The sequence below is a fragment of the Tympanuchus pallidicinctus genome, unplaced genomic scaffold (assembly GCF_026119805.1).
Source record: "Tympanuchus pallidicinctus isolate F22 unplaced genomic scaffold, pur_lepc_1.0 scaffold17, whole genome shotgun sequence".
NCBI lineage: Eukaryota > Metazoa > Chordata > Aves > Galliformes > Phasianidae > Tympanuchus > Tympanuchus pallidicinctus.
In genome coordinates, this window is record NW_026294690.1 from 7662987 (window position 1) to 7680185 (window position 17199).

Here is a 17199-nt window from a genome sequence, read left to right on the forward strand (position 1 = left end):
ACATATGTATTTATATACGCCTCAAGCTTTTACCATCCAGGAATAGATACATCTTGTTTATAATTGTATATTTATGATCAAATTAGATGTCCTATGCATTGTCAGAGACACACACCATATTTTCATAGAGTTAATCTTTGCCATCAGTTATAAGTACCAAAAATTGATTTCATTTCCAACCTGGCCCAGAGCTTAATACTGGTTATACTATCTATGTGATTTTTTCCATTCTTTTTTTGTTGCTATTTTTTTTTTCTTGTTTGTTTGTTTGTTTTCATTTTGGTTTGTTGTTGTTGTTGTTTTTTAATTATAATTATCAGTAGATATAAGAAAACAGAGGAGGGTAAAGGCTTGATTTTAATTTTTTTAAAAAGCCCACATCTAATTGGGGTTAAGATTAATGCCAACACCCTTTATATAACATTATACTAATACCTCTTTGATAATCTAGTGCAATAGAAGTTTTAGAATAGTCTAGGTAAAATCAGCAAATGCAGATGCCATACCTAAATTATCTACATCTGAATTACTTATTAAAATCAATATCAATTTACCAAAAAAGATTTACATAACCTGATTAAATGAACTTCATTAAACAATAATATTTGAACACTTGGTTTGTTTGTGAAAACAATGACTTGCAAGACCCATTAAAGATAGAAATAAAGCTCTTGTAATTTCTGCTTGAGTCTCCTTCGTTGTTTTACGAAGTATCTAATTTCACAGCAGACTACAAGAAATAATGGAGAAGATGCCAATTAATGCAGCATTTCATTAGATATCAACCTTAGCATTCATTTTCTGCATCTGTGATCTTCTCCAGGATATCATGGTCATGTTTGGAGATCCAATGCAATAGATTATCATCATAACTTTCCAGTGATACATTTTTTCTTCCTCTTTCACTAGTTCCTCTGACAACTGTAACAAGGAAACAAAATACTCCAATTAATAACACATTTCAAGCAGCAACATTCTAGTTCTCATCTAAACAAGCTTTTCATCAACATCGGTAGGTATATTGCTTTTCTAGGCACTGAGTATTAAGTGAGGATTAATTTGATTTGAACCCATTTGATACACTTAAAGGGTGGCAATCTTTTCCATAGAAGATTTTTATGACAAGATTTCTCCTAAATGGGAAAGATTTTAAATTCCAAATATATCGAATTCTGTGTGTGTGATTCTGCAAATGAGGAGTTTTCTGGTCTTCTGTACAGGCACAGTAGCTTTGAAGTGGAACTGTTATTAGTAAACCTAAATGTTTCGTTTGGAAACCAAAGGAATTGTCCATTTATTTCTGCCATGCGGTCAATGTCGGTTGTTCTCCATGGCTGGCACTGCTGAAATAAAGGGAATGGTGCAAGCCTGAATCAGTCAGTGGAAAATGTCTTCTGTCACTCATGGGTTTGGAAGAGGCTCTGTATGATTGCAAGTGACTGTGGCATGAGGCCTGAATGATTTGTATTGTTACACCAGCTTGGCTGCAAGCAGACGGCACAGTATTCCTCAACAAGGGCAGTGAATTAGTCTTATTCACAGTATCTGTATCTCAGATGAGTGGGAGGAATTAAATGATTCCACTACAGGGCAGTTGTTCTTTTATCCACTGACTTTGTTCCTAGAGAAGTGGAAATGCATTATGTATGGGACTCTCTGCTGCTAAGCTTGCATTTATGTAAGCAAAGAGTTTCCAAAACATCCGTTTTTATAAAAAAGAAACTGCTGCTGAATTTTTACACTTCTGCATGCAGCAGAAAAAGTGTTGTGTTTTCTAGTAGAACTGTTTTACTAAAATGCCTCTTTAAATTCTAGAAGCTAATATTTAGCACAGTAATTACGCTATGAGAAAAGTGCAACACTTTGTCTAGAATGCAAACAAATAAACTTGCAAATCACTTTCAGTCTCTGTTTTTAAGTTCTTCCCTCTACGGCAACCCCATATAATGGTTTATCTAACACAAACTTAGATGAATAGTTTTACTTCTCCATTGGGAAGTTGGTACAATTCTTCTGGTTAAAACACTTCAGGACTAATCCAAAGCCCACTGAAATATGGAAAGATTCCCATTGATTTTAACAGACTTTGGGTCTGGCCTGTGAATGAAGAAAAAATGACTTCTGCAGAGCTGGAAAGCCAGGGAGTTCCTAAAGTAGATCATGTTACTAGTTCTGGCACATAAAATCTTTGTGAACTTTTTATGAAAACTGTAAGTCAGAGCATGCGTGACGTTTCGTGAACTGTGCATAGCTCCCATTCTTTTGTGTGCTGAGTGTATCTTAATCATCATTCAAAGAGATATATAGGCATAGGAAGCACCCATATAAATTAACAAAGAGAGTACATTCCAGAAACCTTAGCACAAAAATGTCAATTTTTTAACAGGTTCTCTACAATATAATCACAGCAAATTTCCAATATACTTGATATTTTACAAGCTGAAGTTCCTTTGCAATTAACACTCATTCACACGCTCAAAAAGAAGCCAGAATAGAGAGTCCAATCTGAGGAGCAGCAGCCAATCACAAAACGCAATCTCTTTTCAGCTTGCTCCCCAAATTTTCATAGTGCTTTTAGTACAGAATGAAACTCCCACATAAACCCCACCCACTTAATCAACCCACCCCATTCATCAGGAAACCATACACGTATTGGGAGTGTAACAAAAACTGGCTCACCACAGGTAGGAAATGCAAAGTATTTCTCAAGTAAGTCAAATAAATATATAAAAGGATATTGCTGTCAAATACCAGCTGAGGTTGAGTAAATTAAATTTATATTTGTTTCCTCAATACCGTACTTGGGATAGGTCAGTGAACCTCTAAAATGGAAATAAAATTTGGTAATGTGTATTAGGCCTGAGATTCAGGACTGCTGCAGCTAAAATCAATGTCCTATGAGTTTGGCACCTCTGACGGTCCATTAGATACCAATCAATGAAAACAGCAGAAGGATGTGAAGATATAAAAGTGTAGTAGCCCACAAATATTTGTTCAGATTGTTTTTCCTTTGGATAAAGACACCTGCCTGATTACTACTTTTTACCTCCAATCCTTTCCTCTCAGCAGTGATTTGCAGAAACAAGCTGGGAGAGGGTGGGTAAACACAAAGGGGTTAAAGGGGAAACTGTTTAATAACAGTAGTAAAATGCAGGCTATTTTTGACATCTGGGTTAATGTCCATTATGCTCCATATGCTTTCCAAATGTTTGCAACAAGCACCCAGATACAAAAACAGATACCCATTCACATAGGCTTAAATTGCCCTCTCCTAACCTGTTACACATGGTACCTACATAAAAGGCCAACAACTGATATGGTAATTAGTGAGTCAGAAAGAGAGGGAATAGCCAGTTTATTGTAGGGAATTGGTATCTGACCAAATGTTAGCAGAGAAGGATATCATTAATGAAAACCTGTTAGGGCTATTTCTGCTCCCTAAGTTACAACAAGACATCTGCATTATAATGTGCCATCTTTTAAAAAGCTGTCAGGATGAATTCCTCTGTTTCCGTCTCTGAGTGATTTATCATTACTACAATCAGAGTACTAACAAATGATGTGAAATTATTTCATTTTCTGGAAACAAGTAACTAGACTAAAAAGTAGTAATGCACAAACAAGGCTATAACTCATGAAGTCCTTTTCAAGTAACCCCTGGAACTCGGCTGTGCCTCTTGCAACAACAAAATCGAAATGACATGAATTAAAAAAAAAAAATGCATTCTCAATTTTTATTTTTGCTTGCCCAGACTCATGAAAAGAATGACACGATTAACTAAGACAAAGCCCTGGCAGGGCACTAAGCTGAATTCTGTCCCATGCCATTAGCTTATTGTGTGACTAAGGAAAAAGCCACATCATTCTTGTGTGCTTAACTTGCTCTTTGCTATAGCAGGGATAACATCAGGCTCCTCACGGAATTTGCAAGGCTTTATGTTTTTAATGTGCCTTAACCATCTTGGAAGAGTGCTAAGCATTATTATTTCTCAGTTCCTGCATTTGATTAAAAATGAAACAACATAGTAAAAATTGAATTAATATATTAAGTTACAAGTAAGGAACAAGAACGCAGCTTGTGCAGCTACCTGTAGGACTTTTAATACCAACACATATTACAGACTAGGTGATTCCCAAGGTATGCAACGAAATGCATCATGAGGGCTTACCTAAACAACTGCAGAATCCTCCCAGATGTTTGATTTAGCCAAAAAAATCTGCTCATGGCTTCTGTGCAAGCCCAGAGTTTGGGCCAGTGGGAACAGCACTTTGGGCTGTTTTCCCCCCTCTCTGAAGTGCAGTTGCTAACATGATCACAGTCCAGCTATTTGCAACTCAGCACAAGGAACAATATTGAGTAGCACAGATCTGCTGGAGTGCTTTCCCCTACATAGTTCCCTTAATGTAAGGTATGAAATGGTACGATATAAACAACTCTGTCATTACAGCCCCCAAAATAAGTATGTATTTTGCTACTTGCACCTGGCCTAATTCTCATGGAAAGAATGAAAACCCACCCCTCACTTTCTAAAGAATGCAGTATCCTGCTGAAGTCTGTCATATCGATGTGAAAACCCTCCACAGGGAGGGCCAGCAAGAGGAATAATTAAGACGTAAAGTTGCATCCAGCCTATGCGGAAAACTTCCAGTGCCAAGATACCAAAGACACCTAAGACACTTGTTAGCTGAGTGAAAAGGTAAAATCTAGTTTAAATTTATAGCATTCCTTCAGTGTCCCTCTAGGAGTTTGGCTTTTTGCCAGTGTTCCTTGTTAAAAATTTGTTAAACGTGTTTGGCATTAATGCAAACACAAAGTGCTCATTTGTTACAAATTCTATTGGAATGCATTCATTTAAGGCAATGAAGTAGTTACCAGAAAAGAAAAAAATGTTCATTAAGTACATTTTAAAAATACAATGATGTATGCGGTGCATAACTATGGCGCCCCAGTGGCTATATAAATATCTGACAGAATAACCACAAGTTGTGTTTGGTTTGAAATTGGAATCTTTTAAACATAACCGATTGAACAAAAACTGGTTTTGTTTGTTGTCAAAACTGATGTTAGTCCTTCTTGTTTAGAACTAGTTACAATAACCGAAGTTTTGGTGTACGATTTCTTACGTCTCAGATCAATAAAGCACACAGGTTAAAGTAATGCTAGAGGAAGTTTCCTCATTCAAATGGTAAGTGCAGCACTGCACACTATCTGGAGAACACTGAACACAAAATGTAAACAGCCCGCTCGGAGGAGAACAAATTTTAGTCATTCTTAAAACCTCCACTTAAGGAAATGTTACCTGGGAGATCTGCCACTGCCTGGCCACACAGAGCTACAGTACCAGGGCTAAAGGTGTCTCAAAACCCACCGAGCACATACCAAAAGAAATAGCTCAAACCCAGTTTACAGATTTCTAATACAAAGGCTGTCTTTTGTAATAACTTTTGTAATAACGTGAAATATCTCCAGTAATGACCATTCTTGATTTTGAATCAAAAGTCCTGAGGCACTTTTTAAACTAGAAAATATCTTCTGAGCTACGTTATAAAAGTAGAACCATTTTTCCATTCACTTCTATCCACTTCATACTCATTTACAACAATGACAAATATGAATGTAAAATGTATTTCAAAAGAAGGATCTGTAAACAGTGTGATTAAATAAAATATCAAAAGATTCACAAGTACCATCAGCATAAAAAGTTATTTATGAAGACAAAATGAACTTTGTTCCAGTTCTGGCGAAGATATTATTTATCTCATTTGTTGCTATTTATGTTTTAAATTCATTATACAGTAAACTTCAGAAGAATCTGCAGCTGGTGGCAGAATCACTGTGTGAACGTGATGAACTTTCCATATTGTTAATCTGAGTTAGGGATAAAAGCAGATACCACTGGGATGAATAAAATCCAATGGATCCAAGTTCTCTAGAGACCAAGAGTCCTTGAAAACTACCGTACATTTATAAAGTAAAATGAAATGAGGTCTGTAAACCTTGAGACTATTTGGACAAGGATGCTATCTCTACTGGGAATGTTTATAAATCAAAATTAGACAAGAAGTATATGAGTTGAAAGACAGATTTTTCTTTTTAATAAACTTTTCCTTTTCATAAAACAAGTCTAGTCCAAATCAAAGCTCTTCAGAAATATGAGAAAACAGGACGCATTCTTCAATCTGTCATTTCCATGTAGAATTGAAAAGAGGGTTATGGGAAATGTGACAGATGGCTTTTGCCTAGTACTCTTAGAGGTATGAGCTGGAGTGTGTTGAAGATGATCAAAAAATTTCCACTGACTCCAGCAGACCCCAAGAGTCACTCACAGAGGCAGCAGTGTAGGGCATGGGGCTCTTTGTCATGACATTTATGACTTCCTTAGCACGAAGCACATGAGACCATTAAGCCTTTTTTTTTTTCCCAACTCAAACAGAAGTGACAAATAAGGACGAGTTCATGGGCAAAGCGATTCAAACAACAAGTTCCCAATGTGATCCTAAAAACTGTCAATAGCACAGATTACTTAATGAAATTTGAAGGAGTCTTTTTCATCCTTGCTTATGTGGAATGCCATTTATTCTCATGCTAGGGACTAATTAGGGGCCTTTTTTGAAGATCAAGGTTTTGCGATCTCTGCTTCTTAATAACATGGTTTGCCTGTCTGCCACCTGGGACAAGGCAAGGCACTCTCTCTAACTCCCAAACAGCAGGCACTGCCTTAGGCCATTGCAAGTGCAGGCAGGAAACTGATCCTGAGTTCAGCCATGTAACCCCTTCACTGCCAGCCCTCCTCAAGCCCATGTGAAACCCAGAACAGGCAGTGTCCAATGCATTGGGAAAAACGGAGCTTAATATAATAAAAAAAATCACACAGCTGGAAATCTAGAATTTGCAGCAAAATTAATGTGTCGGTACACTGGTAAAGATGGCATTAGAAATCATCCTTTACTTATAGACTGGATTGAATGCATGTGGCAGCGCTTGCTGCAAACCCACATACCACTTGCTGTTCTCCAAGAAAAGAGACAGTTCATGTTCCTGGTGGCTGGGAAAATAAGTGGTTAAATAAAAGCTGTGTCAAGCCCCCAATCTAATAAGTCATCTTATTAGGAAGTTGTGATGCCCTGTTTGCCCTAGCCTGTGGCTTGTCTGCTCCACTGAAAGGTCTCCTGCTGGGACCTTTGTGGCATTATATGAGGTAGAGAAGGCTGCTGCAATATATGAGCCTTGGTTTCGAGCAGCCAAAACAGCGGGAGAACTAAGCTGCAAAGAATTAAACATGTAACAACTCTGTAAAAGCACAGACAGTGATTGAGGTTGGCCCTTTTGCTGTTGACACATTCTGGCCCCTGTAGGTTGTGGTCACTAAGCCCATTAGAGTTGCAGTGTGGCAACATCTAGTTCAGCAAGTTCAATGTGTTTCTGTTTTATTTCTAAATACTGGGCGCAAGCTGGCAGTGATAGCAGAGCGGAATATGGCACCAGAAATATGTCATAAACACAGTCGTCATTGTCAGGGATGTGAAACTAATTTTCAAACTATTTATTTTTTGGCAGATGGAGGTTGGACGTATTTTTGCATTCTGTTAACTGAAATTTAATTGCAGCTTGCTGCATGTTTTGTTTAATATGAAAAAGGAAACTTTGAGATACTGTTTTTTCTTGAAAGAGAAATTTTTCACTGGATAGGGAAATCTTTGTTGCTAGAAATTCATTGCAAAATGAAAACAAACAAACAAAAAAAGAAGCCACAAAAATCTCATCTGGGATAAGTTTCACTTATGAGCATCCTTAATTAAATAATTGCTCCCCGCTTCTGTTTTCTTTCATTTCTTTAAGAAAAATATATGTGTAACTCAGAGTTAAAAAGAAAATCAGATTCTGAAATGGATGCTAGAGAGAAATAAAATTAATGTAAGGAGATATTAAGGATTTTACTGAGAGGTAGATTTAAGATAGAAATCCTGATAAGAGTCACAAATAAGAATGCTCCTTCCTACCTGCCTAAGGATTACATTTTTTCAGGAACTGATGTAAGGTTTCTATTATGCTTTGATTAGGATGCTGGCAGTCCCCTAGATCTGCAGTTCTGTTTGCTTTTCAAAGCTGCATTGTGGCCCCATGCTTAATGGCTCACGTTGTGGCCCACATGTTGATCTATTCCAATTTACCTGTGGATATGAAGCAAGAGCTCAGTTGGTTGAGCACTTGTACATGTGGAGGATTTGTCTTTGTCCTTATTCTTAAATTAGCCAAAATTTTGGTACATGTCACAGGTTAAATTTACAGAAAATGACAAAGAGAGGTCATGAAGCAAAGAAGGGACTTGGCTTTTTCGTTCCATCTACACAATTTCCTGGGGTAGGCTCCCCTGTCTCTTCCTAGGTGAGGCAACAGCATTTTTCCTTGAGCATGGTCAGCAGTGCTTCCAGCCTACTGCTGACAAAGGCTCCTTAAGGTTAAATGACTGAAAGATCCACAAAAAAAACTGCTCACTCTTTTAGAGGGACAAAAGCTATGTCAAAGACCAAGTACATTCTCACTTTAGCCACCAGTGATGAAGGAATTAATTTCTTCTCTTCAGTCTCTACTCAGTTTCTCTTCTGTACAGTTCTCTACTCTTCTCTACAATTTACCTGAGCCAAGCATGGTCATAGCTGTGGCTTCTCTCTGGATATGGGAAATTTCTAGAATTTGGGAGACTTATTTTTTTCTGTCATCTTTTTAGATTTGATGATAATTTGGGACTAGAAGGAAATTCTTAAAATCTCACACATATTTGCCTGGTGGTAGGTAGGATTAGGTTTTCACCTCATGCATCCTAGAGGAGTCAGTCAATTTTTAATAGCTAAAAATGGCTGATTGTAGCACTCAGATAACCAGTTAGCACAGCTGTCACCATGCTCTATTATTAGAAGCATATTGGTTACAAGATGTTGTTGTACCAGAGTAAACAGTAATAACTTTGGTGGTTGTGGTGAGGAAGTTTAATCCAAAAGCATTCCAGCCAACGAGCAGGAGTACAAGAGCTGGACTCCTTCCCTGGAGTACACGAAGGCTGACCAGAGCCAGGAGGAAAAGAGGAGATAAAGGTTGAGTGCAGGTCTCAAGTACTCCATGTGTGGGCTTATTTCTTCCCTTAGGAATAGTCTGGATTCCTGGCTAGAGAGGACAAGTCTTGTTGGAAGCCATGGGCATTGCATGGTGTCCTCGGGGCAGATGACTCCAATAAACTGGCAAAAGTTTGCTTGGGATTATCTTTCTCTTAAGCAAATAATAATAAGAAAATTAATGAAGATGAATCTAATGACTTGTGTCTACTTTTCCAATCATATTAGATTGCTTATCTTATAAAGCTGAGAATAAACTAACGAGCTTCAGATTGCTGCTGTGTAGATCTGAATATTTATACCAACAGTTATATATCCCTATCCGTACTTCATAATTTAGGTAAACCACAAACATGCTGTTTCGTTAGGTTGTTCTGCTAGTTAATAGCTCTGTGCTCTTTATCCTATCAGTATGCTTAAGCACTAATTGCTCTGTGGAGAACACTGTCAGGTATTCCTGCTATCTTACTAACAAAATAAGAAAAATCAATATGCCAAAGGATAGCTCAGAATATTGTTATATACCAAAAGCCTGTTTTGCAGTTGGCGAGATACACTTTCATCTTTTTCTCCTAATGATCCAAAGTATTTTGTATTTTATATGGTTCATGATATGAACGTCCTTATAAAAATGAAGTGTGATACCTACAGTTTCATCTTTTAATGTCAAGAAGAAAGAGATCCAGCTAAGGAGCATGCTAATAGGTTTGATCTATTTGAAGTAAGAGCAATGCTGGATCCACTTAAAACTCCTAGCACTGCTAGAGCATTACAATGACTGTGTGTGGCAGTGTGAACAGGACCATACATGCTCTACAGTTACTTATTTTTTAAATACCCATCCAGACAACACACAGCATTTTGAAATCTAGCATGTGTGGTCTAATTATGCAATAATTTTTATACTTTAGGCCCCAATATTATGAGCTTCTCCACAATTATGGGTCTGCCCACGCATTTCTCAGTGCGTGATAGGGAAGACTTAAGGACCAGTTCTGGTAAGCATATCAACATGTGCTTTAATTTTTACTCTATGTGAGACTTAAATATGCACCTAACTTTAAGAACATGCATGTGTGTCTATCCTGAATGAGAACTTTCGGGCTAATCTTTTGCTAATGACATGCATATAATGTGCCATGCAGACTGAAGACCACGGTCATCATCATACCAATAATAAACACTAATAAAAAAAAAGGAAAATAATAAAAGAGCAAAAAGCAAAATATTGTTCCCCTCAAACCTTCAAATACCATCTTTTCATCCACTTGTAAACTTAATAGCAACCATGTAGAAGTTAGCAAGAGCAGCTTAGATAACGAGATTTCCAAAGGAGATACTAAAACCTTCCATGTAAGTGTTATGTAACAAGTAAACACACACAAATAAAAACATGAACTTCATTACTAATCATAAAAAATTCTCAGGGGCAACACTTCCTACTTAATATGTTTATGAAAATTTGATGCAATGCAATTAAACTAACAATTGCATTTAGCAGTATAAGACTGGTGAATTCATGAGCACAAATAATCACTACAATCAATCAATCAGTAATACAACATCTATTTATACTTTCTTTCTAGAGACCACCATTTTCCTCACATCCATTTTCTTTCCCCTCTCAATCTCTTCTTCCTGTACAACTGTAGGCAGACTTTCCTATTTTTCTTTGATCTCCAGTTTTGTGTTTGCTTAAGCTTTATGTCTCCCTACACTTTTTCATTCTTCTCTCCATAGTCTCTGTTGTCAACCTGACCAACTCATTGGGCTTTAGGTAGTAATTGTGCGTTATCATCACCATCTACTTTACCTGCATATTGCAGTTCTGTTGGTTGGAACAAGATAAAACAGAGGAATAATTCACAAAGGCATTTCTGAGGTCAACCTGTTGCTAATTAGATACACGAAAACAAAACCAAAGATACTCTTGTCGTGCACGCACAAGTGTGTCAAACCCTCTGAGGAAAAAGGAAAGACCAGAATGGAACTTAGCTCATATAAAAAACTTGGAAAATAAGAACAATGATGACTGTCCATACTTAGTTCATTACACCATTAATTTTAGAGGAAGTGGAAACAGACCAAGCACTTTTTTTTTTTTTTTTTTCCTATTGAAATAAATAAAAAAATTGTAAGAAAGACAAACATTTTCAGGATTACTTCCAAGAAATTTTGTTCTTACTTGATGCTCAAATTAAAGAAAGGAAAACCGACATCTTAATTTCTCATGAAGTAATCAAAGCACAAATAAAATTATCCAGCCCATTTCATTCTAATGTAGGTTATTTTTTTTTATGATTGCACATTTTTCCTCACTTACTACCTGAATTTAAAGATATAATACAGATCACCACTGTTATGGCCACTGATTGAGTCTGCCAACTTCACATTCATATTCGTACACCTTGGAAATGAGGAACAAGGTTTTCTATACAGAACAGCAGAACATAACACAACAATGCAGGAAAATCAACAAAAAGCATGGCTGGACCATGATTTCATATTCAAATGAAGTCAAGTTTTGCAAATATTGAATATAAATTGTGACGGTTAAATCAGAGAAAGTGGTTTCCATGCATTTTTTTTTTTTTAATGCGAAAATCTTGTTACAAACAATTGCACAAATTAAATTACACCTTATTTATTTATTTTTTCTTTTTGGTCAAAACTACTTGTGCTTTTGAACAAGCCAATTCTTGTAGAGTATATCCCAACTGTAGTTTATCAATTGCTTGTTGAGAAAAAAACAATTAATTGAGCCAGGAACAGCTTTTGTTACAGAGATCATGTAAAAACAACAACAGCAATACACAGAAAAACGAACAAAATAAAAACCCCTCAGTGATTTTCTCATTCTAGGCACTGAATCACAGACATGGGATTTTAGAAAGGGAGAGAGAGAAAGAATGGAGACCTTTGCAAGATCTTATGCCAACAATGTTTTGAGATCTTTCATTTCACTAAATGAAATTTTAGTTTTAATTCCCTTAGTTATCTTCCAATATTAGGAACTGACAAGATAACAGGCACAAATTGTTTTGTAGGCTCACAGAAAATGCACCTTGCCCCAGTAGTCATTTCTAATTCAAATCTCTTCTGAAGTTCGAAGTGTGGATCAGGAACAACTCACACCTGCCACATCCATGTGCAGGATGTGGAAAAATCTACCAATCATCTCACATTCACACCTACCAGACCACTGAAAATTTTAGAGACTTTTCATATATATATTTTTTTTTCTGAGATGAAGAATTATATTGTAATAGTCTCTGTTCATGTAGAAACAATTGTAAATCTCTATCATTCTCATCACCCTCTATTTCCCTTTCCTCTACTCTTCATTCTTTGTCAGTGGCTTACCAGAATGCATGGAACAGCAGAGATATGGGCAAACCTTGATCTGGTACAGGACTTACAGTGGCTTTGTGTTTAGATACCCGTTTCTTTCCTACATATTTAAAATATTGTTTGCTGCTGCAAATAAAGCAAAGTTTTGGAGAACCATGCAGAGCAATTTCAATATCTCCTTCCTGAAGAGTATCAGCTCATTTACATCCTGAGGTTAACTATACAGTTAGGGTTGCTTGTGTCCCATATGCTTCATTTTACATATATCTAAAGGAAATTTTATCTGCTGTTTTTCTGCCCAGTCCCTCAGTACTGTCACTATGACTTTGCAACCTAGATTTTGAATTTTCAGAATTCCTTCACTCCTGCAGAAGAAAAAAAAGATTTCAAAACCAGTTTGTGGGAAATTCCCATGAAAAATATCTGGTTTCTCAAAAGAATGAGCTGAAACTTGTAGGGCAGCTGGGGCTGAGGGAAGGCAACAGACGTATTTCTATTCTGTGCATAATTCAACAAAATGTCAGCGCATGCTTTTGGAATCCTTTTTCTGTGCTGCTGTTACGAGCTGACACAGTGTCAGCATTTTCAGTATTATGCCATTATCAGCCTGTATAGAATCCTTTAAAACTGCTGGGGGGGAAAAAAAGTCTCTTTTTGCATATTTATGCCATCCTGCTCTGAGCACTTCCGTTGGCCCCAGTAAATCTCTTTGCCAAATTTCAATTGACTCTTGCGGTGTTCCAGCTGTTAGATAAACTTCCAAGGATATTTTTGTGACAGGTACAAACGTAGACAGGAAATCTCAAGAAGAAATCCTAAATTAATTATGTGTCAACATTCAAGCCACAAGAAGGAGCAATTGTCATAAATTTTTGGAAGTTAGAATCCAATTTTAGTGGTAAGTGCAAAGAAGTTCACTGACTCACTTGTGAGTCAATGCCAATGAAATAATATATGTCACATTCTTTAACAGTTCACTTTGGCTAAACACAGAAGGGAAGAAGCTAAGATTAGTAAACTGCTTATTTAAATCGCATAAAAAGATGACAGACTCAAAGCAATAACATACTATGGATTCACAAATTAAAATTCAGTGTTGCCTAATCTTATCTCACGTTTTTGAAAATAACTGTAAGTTAATTTTATGCTAAAAGAAAACCTCTCCACTACCTGAAAATTTGACGTGATGCCAATAAAATGATTCTACAGTGATACACACGTGTGCCTCAGCTCTCTTCTTCTATACACACAATGCATTTGGGCTGCTTTATGAATGCTATTCACGTTGAATAAGCAAGGGAGTGAGAGGGCAAAGTTAGAGAGTGTTGAAACAGCCCTGGCCATGAGAGCTGCCCATGTTTCTTTAGTTTTAGCACTGCTGCAGATTTCTTGACAGTCTTTCTGATTCCTCCACGACACGTCCTTACAAAACCCCGAGCCCCACACAGGTAGACATGAGTGCTCCAGGGCTCCACAGGCATTGCAGGTGGCAGCCCCCCGCCCCAGCCCCCACATCCCAGGAGTATTTCTGCGGTGAGTCTGGCTGTGCTCCTGCCCTGATCGTCCTTCCAGACCATCAGCTGCACTCAGCTTGGCAGCACGGCTCTGCCCCGCTCCCATCTGAGCACAGCTGAAAAAGCGATCCCCTGTGTCACGCCAGGCACCCTGCAGAACCCCATGCATGGGCCTGGCGGGGGGCTCTTTCTAAACCCGCCTGCCTAAATACAAAAGGGAGAGTGCTGAGATACCTGTTGTCTCTGGACAGAGAATAATGAGTCATTGGGGCTTGGGGAGAGAGGGAGGGGGAGAAACTACCGTAAGCTCTGCAAGCTGCACAGCTTTGCGGCACACGTGCGAGATGCCTGCGGTCCTCGTTCTGGCACCAAGCCTGTAACAAGGCCTGGCAGGCTGCACAGCACCACTGCTGCAGCATGGACACGGGGCTCAGGCTGCTGCCTGCCAGGTGCAGAGCTGGTGGTGAGGAGCTGCCCTGCCCACAACCCCCATTCCTGCCCTCAATAGAGCTCTGCACGGGGCCCACACGGCACAGCCACCTCCCCACAAGAATCACAGGCACGGAGATGCCTTCCTGACACATAGCATCTGCTACACAGCAGGAAGGGTCACAGCTCGAGGGAGGGAAATGCAACTCAGACTGCTGACAGGAGAGGGTAGAAAGCAGTCATCTCACACAATGGGCACGGATCCATGTTGGAGTATTTCCTTTATAAACAGTATCCTTTTATAAAATGCAGGTAACATTCCCCTTCCTTTACTGCGTGCTTTTTCTTTACAGATTAAAGGCACTAAATGGATCCACCCAAAGCCCGCAGAAGACAGTCTTTCAAATTACTTCAGTGGAGCTGTGTCAAAACAGTCGCAGGAAGCGAGCACTCAGAGACCCATCTGTAGGCAAAACTTGGCCCTCAACAGAAGCATGAGCAGACCAGAAACCCTCCAGTGCACCAGCAGGGACATGCTGCACTTAGCTGACCACCTTGATTCTGTGTCTCTAAAATACTGTGGATAAATAACTATTTATGTCACCCTGGGAGAACAGGAATGTATGATACGGCTATGTAACCACCTGGACTTTTATATATAAAAAGTGTTTTCACTACTTATGGAAAGCCAGACATGTAAATTACACTACCTTTAGCAGGAAAAAATACGTGCCAAAGACCATGCCTAGGAGCAGAACTGGGGAAGAATGGGGGTATGGTCATGCCCGTTCTGCAGTGTTTTCTTTTACAAGCCTGTTTTACTGCTGAGGCGGGGGAGACCAGTGTTATTGCTTCCTCAGAAAGCCATTCTCACAGGATTTGACTATTGGTCATGAAAAACTTACAAGGTCAGACAATCCTGCAATATTTTAACAAATTCAGGGTTTAAACATGTTCCCAAGATTTTGGTTATTTCTGTTGAGAAGATGAAAAGTAATCCCCTTATAAACGTGTTATCAGCTGGGAAACTAGAATGAACTAGAATCTGGAGATCTGAATTTGATTTCCTTGAAAGTTCACATAAATTAGCTTTCAAAGGATTTATCTACCTTCAGCATTTCCATGGTGGACAGATAAAGCTGGTACTATCAGTAAAGCTACATCTGAATATTTGGTATGAAAAAAAAAAAAAAATTGGAAGAAATAGGCCTAGCATGTTTTCTTGGTGTTGAAGAATTTTCATTTTGCAAGAATAAGGAGACACACAGCCACAGCATCCTTCACCATAAGAGGTCCCCTAGAGGCTGATTGTTAGCATTAGAACATTAACAATCTGTGTATTTATCAAAATGTGGACACTAGAGTGGCTTGAAGTAGTTTCACTTCCTCTTAAATGATAATAAATTGGCAGCGTGAGTGTTGACTGCCTGAAATGCAACTTCATTACTTCAGAGGTTAATGGAGCAACCTCTCTCTGTTGATCTTCCTGTCACCATTGGCTACAAAAAACTCTCTGACACAGTGCAGTTTTCAGGAGAGGCACAAGTATAACAGAGATTAACCACATCAAAAAGAATACGTCCCACTCCATTATATTCTGCAAAGCTGGTGTGCAGCAAATTACAAGGTCCAGCAGTGTGATTTGGCTTGTCTGAAAATCAAATTAGCATAAAAAGAAATGATGATGATGTTATATTACTGAGACAAATGCTTTTCCATCTTAAAAGGAAAATAAGTAAAAGAGAAACAAGGGGAAAAAGAGAAGAGAGAGAAAGGATTAAAAAAAGAGAAAAGAAAATTTGAATTAGTAGAGACCAAACTAAATGTGAATACTTTAATTATGATGTAAAGTATAAGGAGCAACTGACCTTGAGCTATTTCATGCTAGCTCTATAGAATCCCTCTAGTATTCCTTAAAGAAAACTCCACAGTGATTTAGCTCAACTACCATTCTTTTGAAAGCTGAATTCACGCTTTTGCAGGAGATGAAGACTGACAGAAAAAGAGTAGGAGGAGGCCACTGAGATTCAAAGAGGATTACATTTAATGCTGTTTAAGTGAAATAACCTACTGAATGAACATGTATTCATTTAGGGAAATGTGCCTCTCCTTATTCTATGCTACTGCCCTGAAATGCCTGGTAGATATGATAATTTTCACTAATTTGTACCGCCTGTTGATCACAACCAATGTCTGGAATGAGCATAAGTCCCTCACAATTCTGAACAGAAAACACCGTGCAAGGAAGCAGAATATCCTGCACATCCTATACACAGATAATTGGAAGTCACTTCCAAGAACAAAGATTGCTCATGACCTACAAGTAACAACAACTTTGTCCCAAGCACCAAGAGAAATTCACAAATATACAGGTTACCTTCCCTTTTTTGAGTATGTGAATGAAACAAAATTTCTTTGTATACATGATTAATTTTGTTCAATATTTATGTTCTTGCCAGCAGATTAACAGACTAGCAACACATAACTAAAAGTACTTCACATGTGCAATTACAGCACTGTAATTGCATGCACATACCAACTAATTACACATGTAGTTGTGCAAATGACTCAGATCTGTTTCAGGTCACTCTTACCCACCCTCCACTTCCCACCTCCGCTAATATTTGAGATAGTGTTTATCAAATCTGACAGCATGTCTACAGCAAATATATCAAATACCTTCATTGAATTCATATCTTTTGGAAGTTTCAATAAAAAATGAATACTTTTGAGCACGAAACACATAGAACCGAATAAAACCATTCTCTTCCTACATATAGGGGCAGGTACCTGG

General features: G+C 38.1%; 1 protein-coding gene across 5 annotated transcripts in view; it reads right to left on the reverse strand.

The window, feature by feature from the left end:
- Positions 1-271: 271 nt before the first annotated feature.
- Positions 272-17199, reverse strand: part of ERC2 (ELKS/RAB6-interacting/CAST family member 2) — a 424274-nt gene continuing 407346 nt past the window's right edge. For 2 of the 5 annotated variants that reach the window (XR_008205672.1, XR_008205673.1), the window contains one exon: positions 826-921. Coding sequence is in view for 1 of the 5 variants with exons in the window: in XM_052678735.1 (XP_052534695.1) it covers positions 775-921 (147 nt within the window). In the remaining 4 variants the exon portion in view is untranslated. Of the gene's footprint in view, positions 922-17199 lie in introns of all 5 variants that reach the window. The other 3 variants (XM_052678735.1, XM_052678738.1, XR_008205671.1) reach the window with 3 other exon arrangements.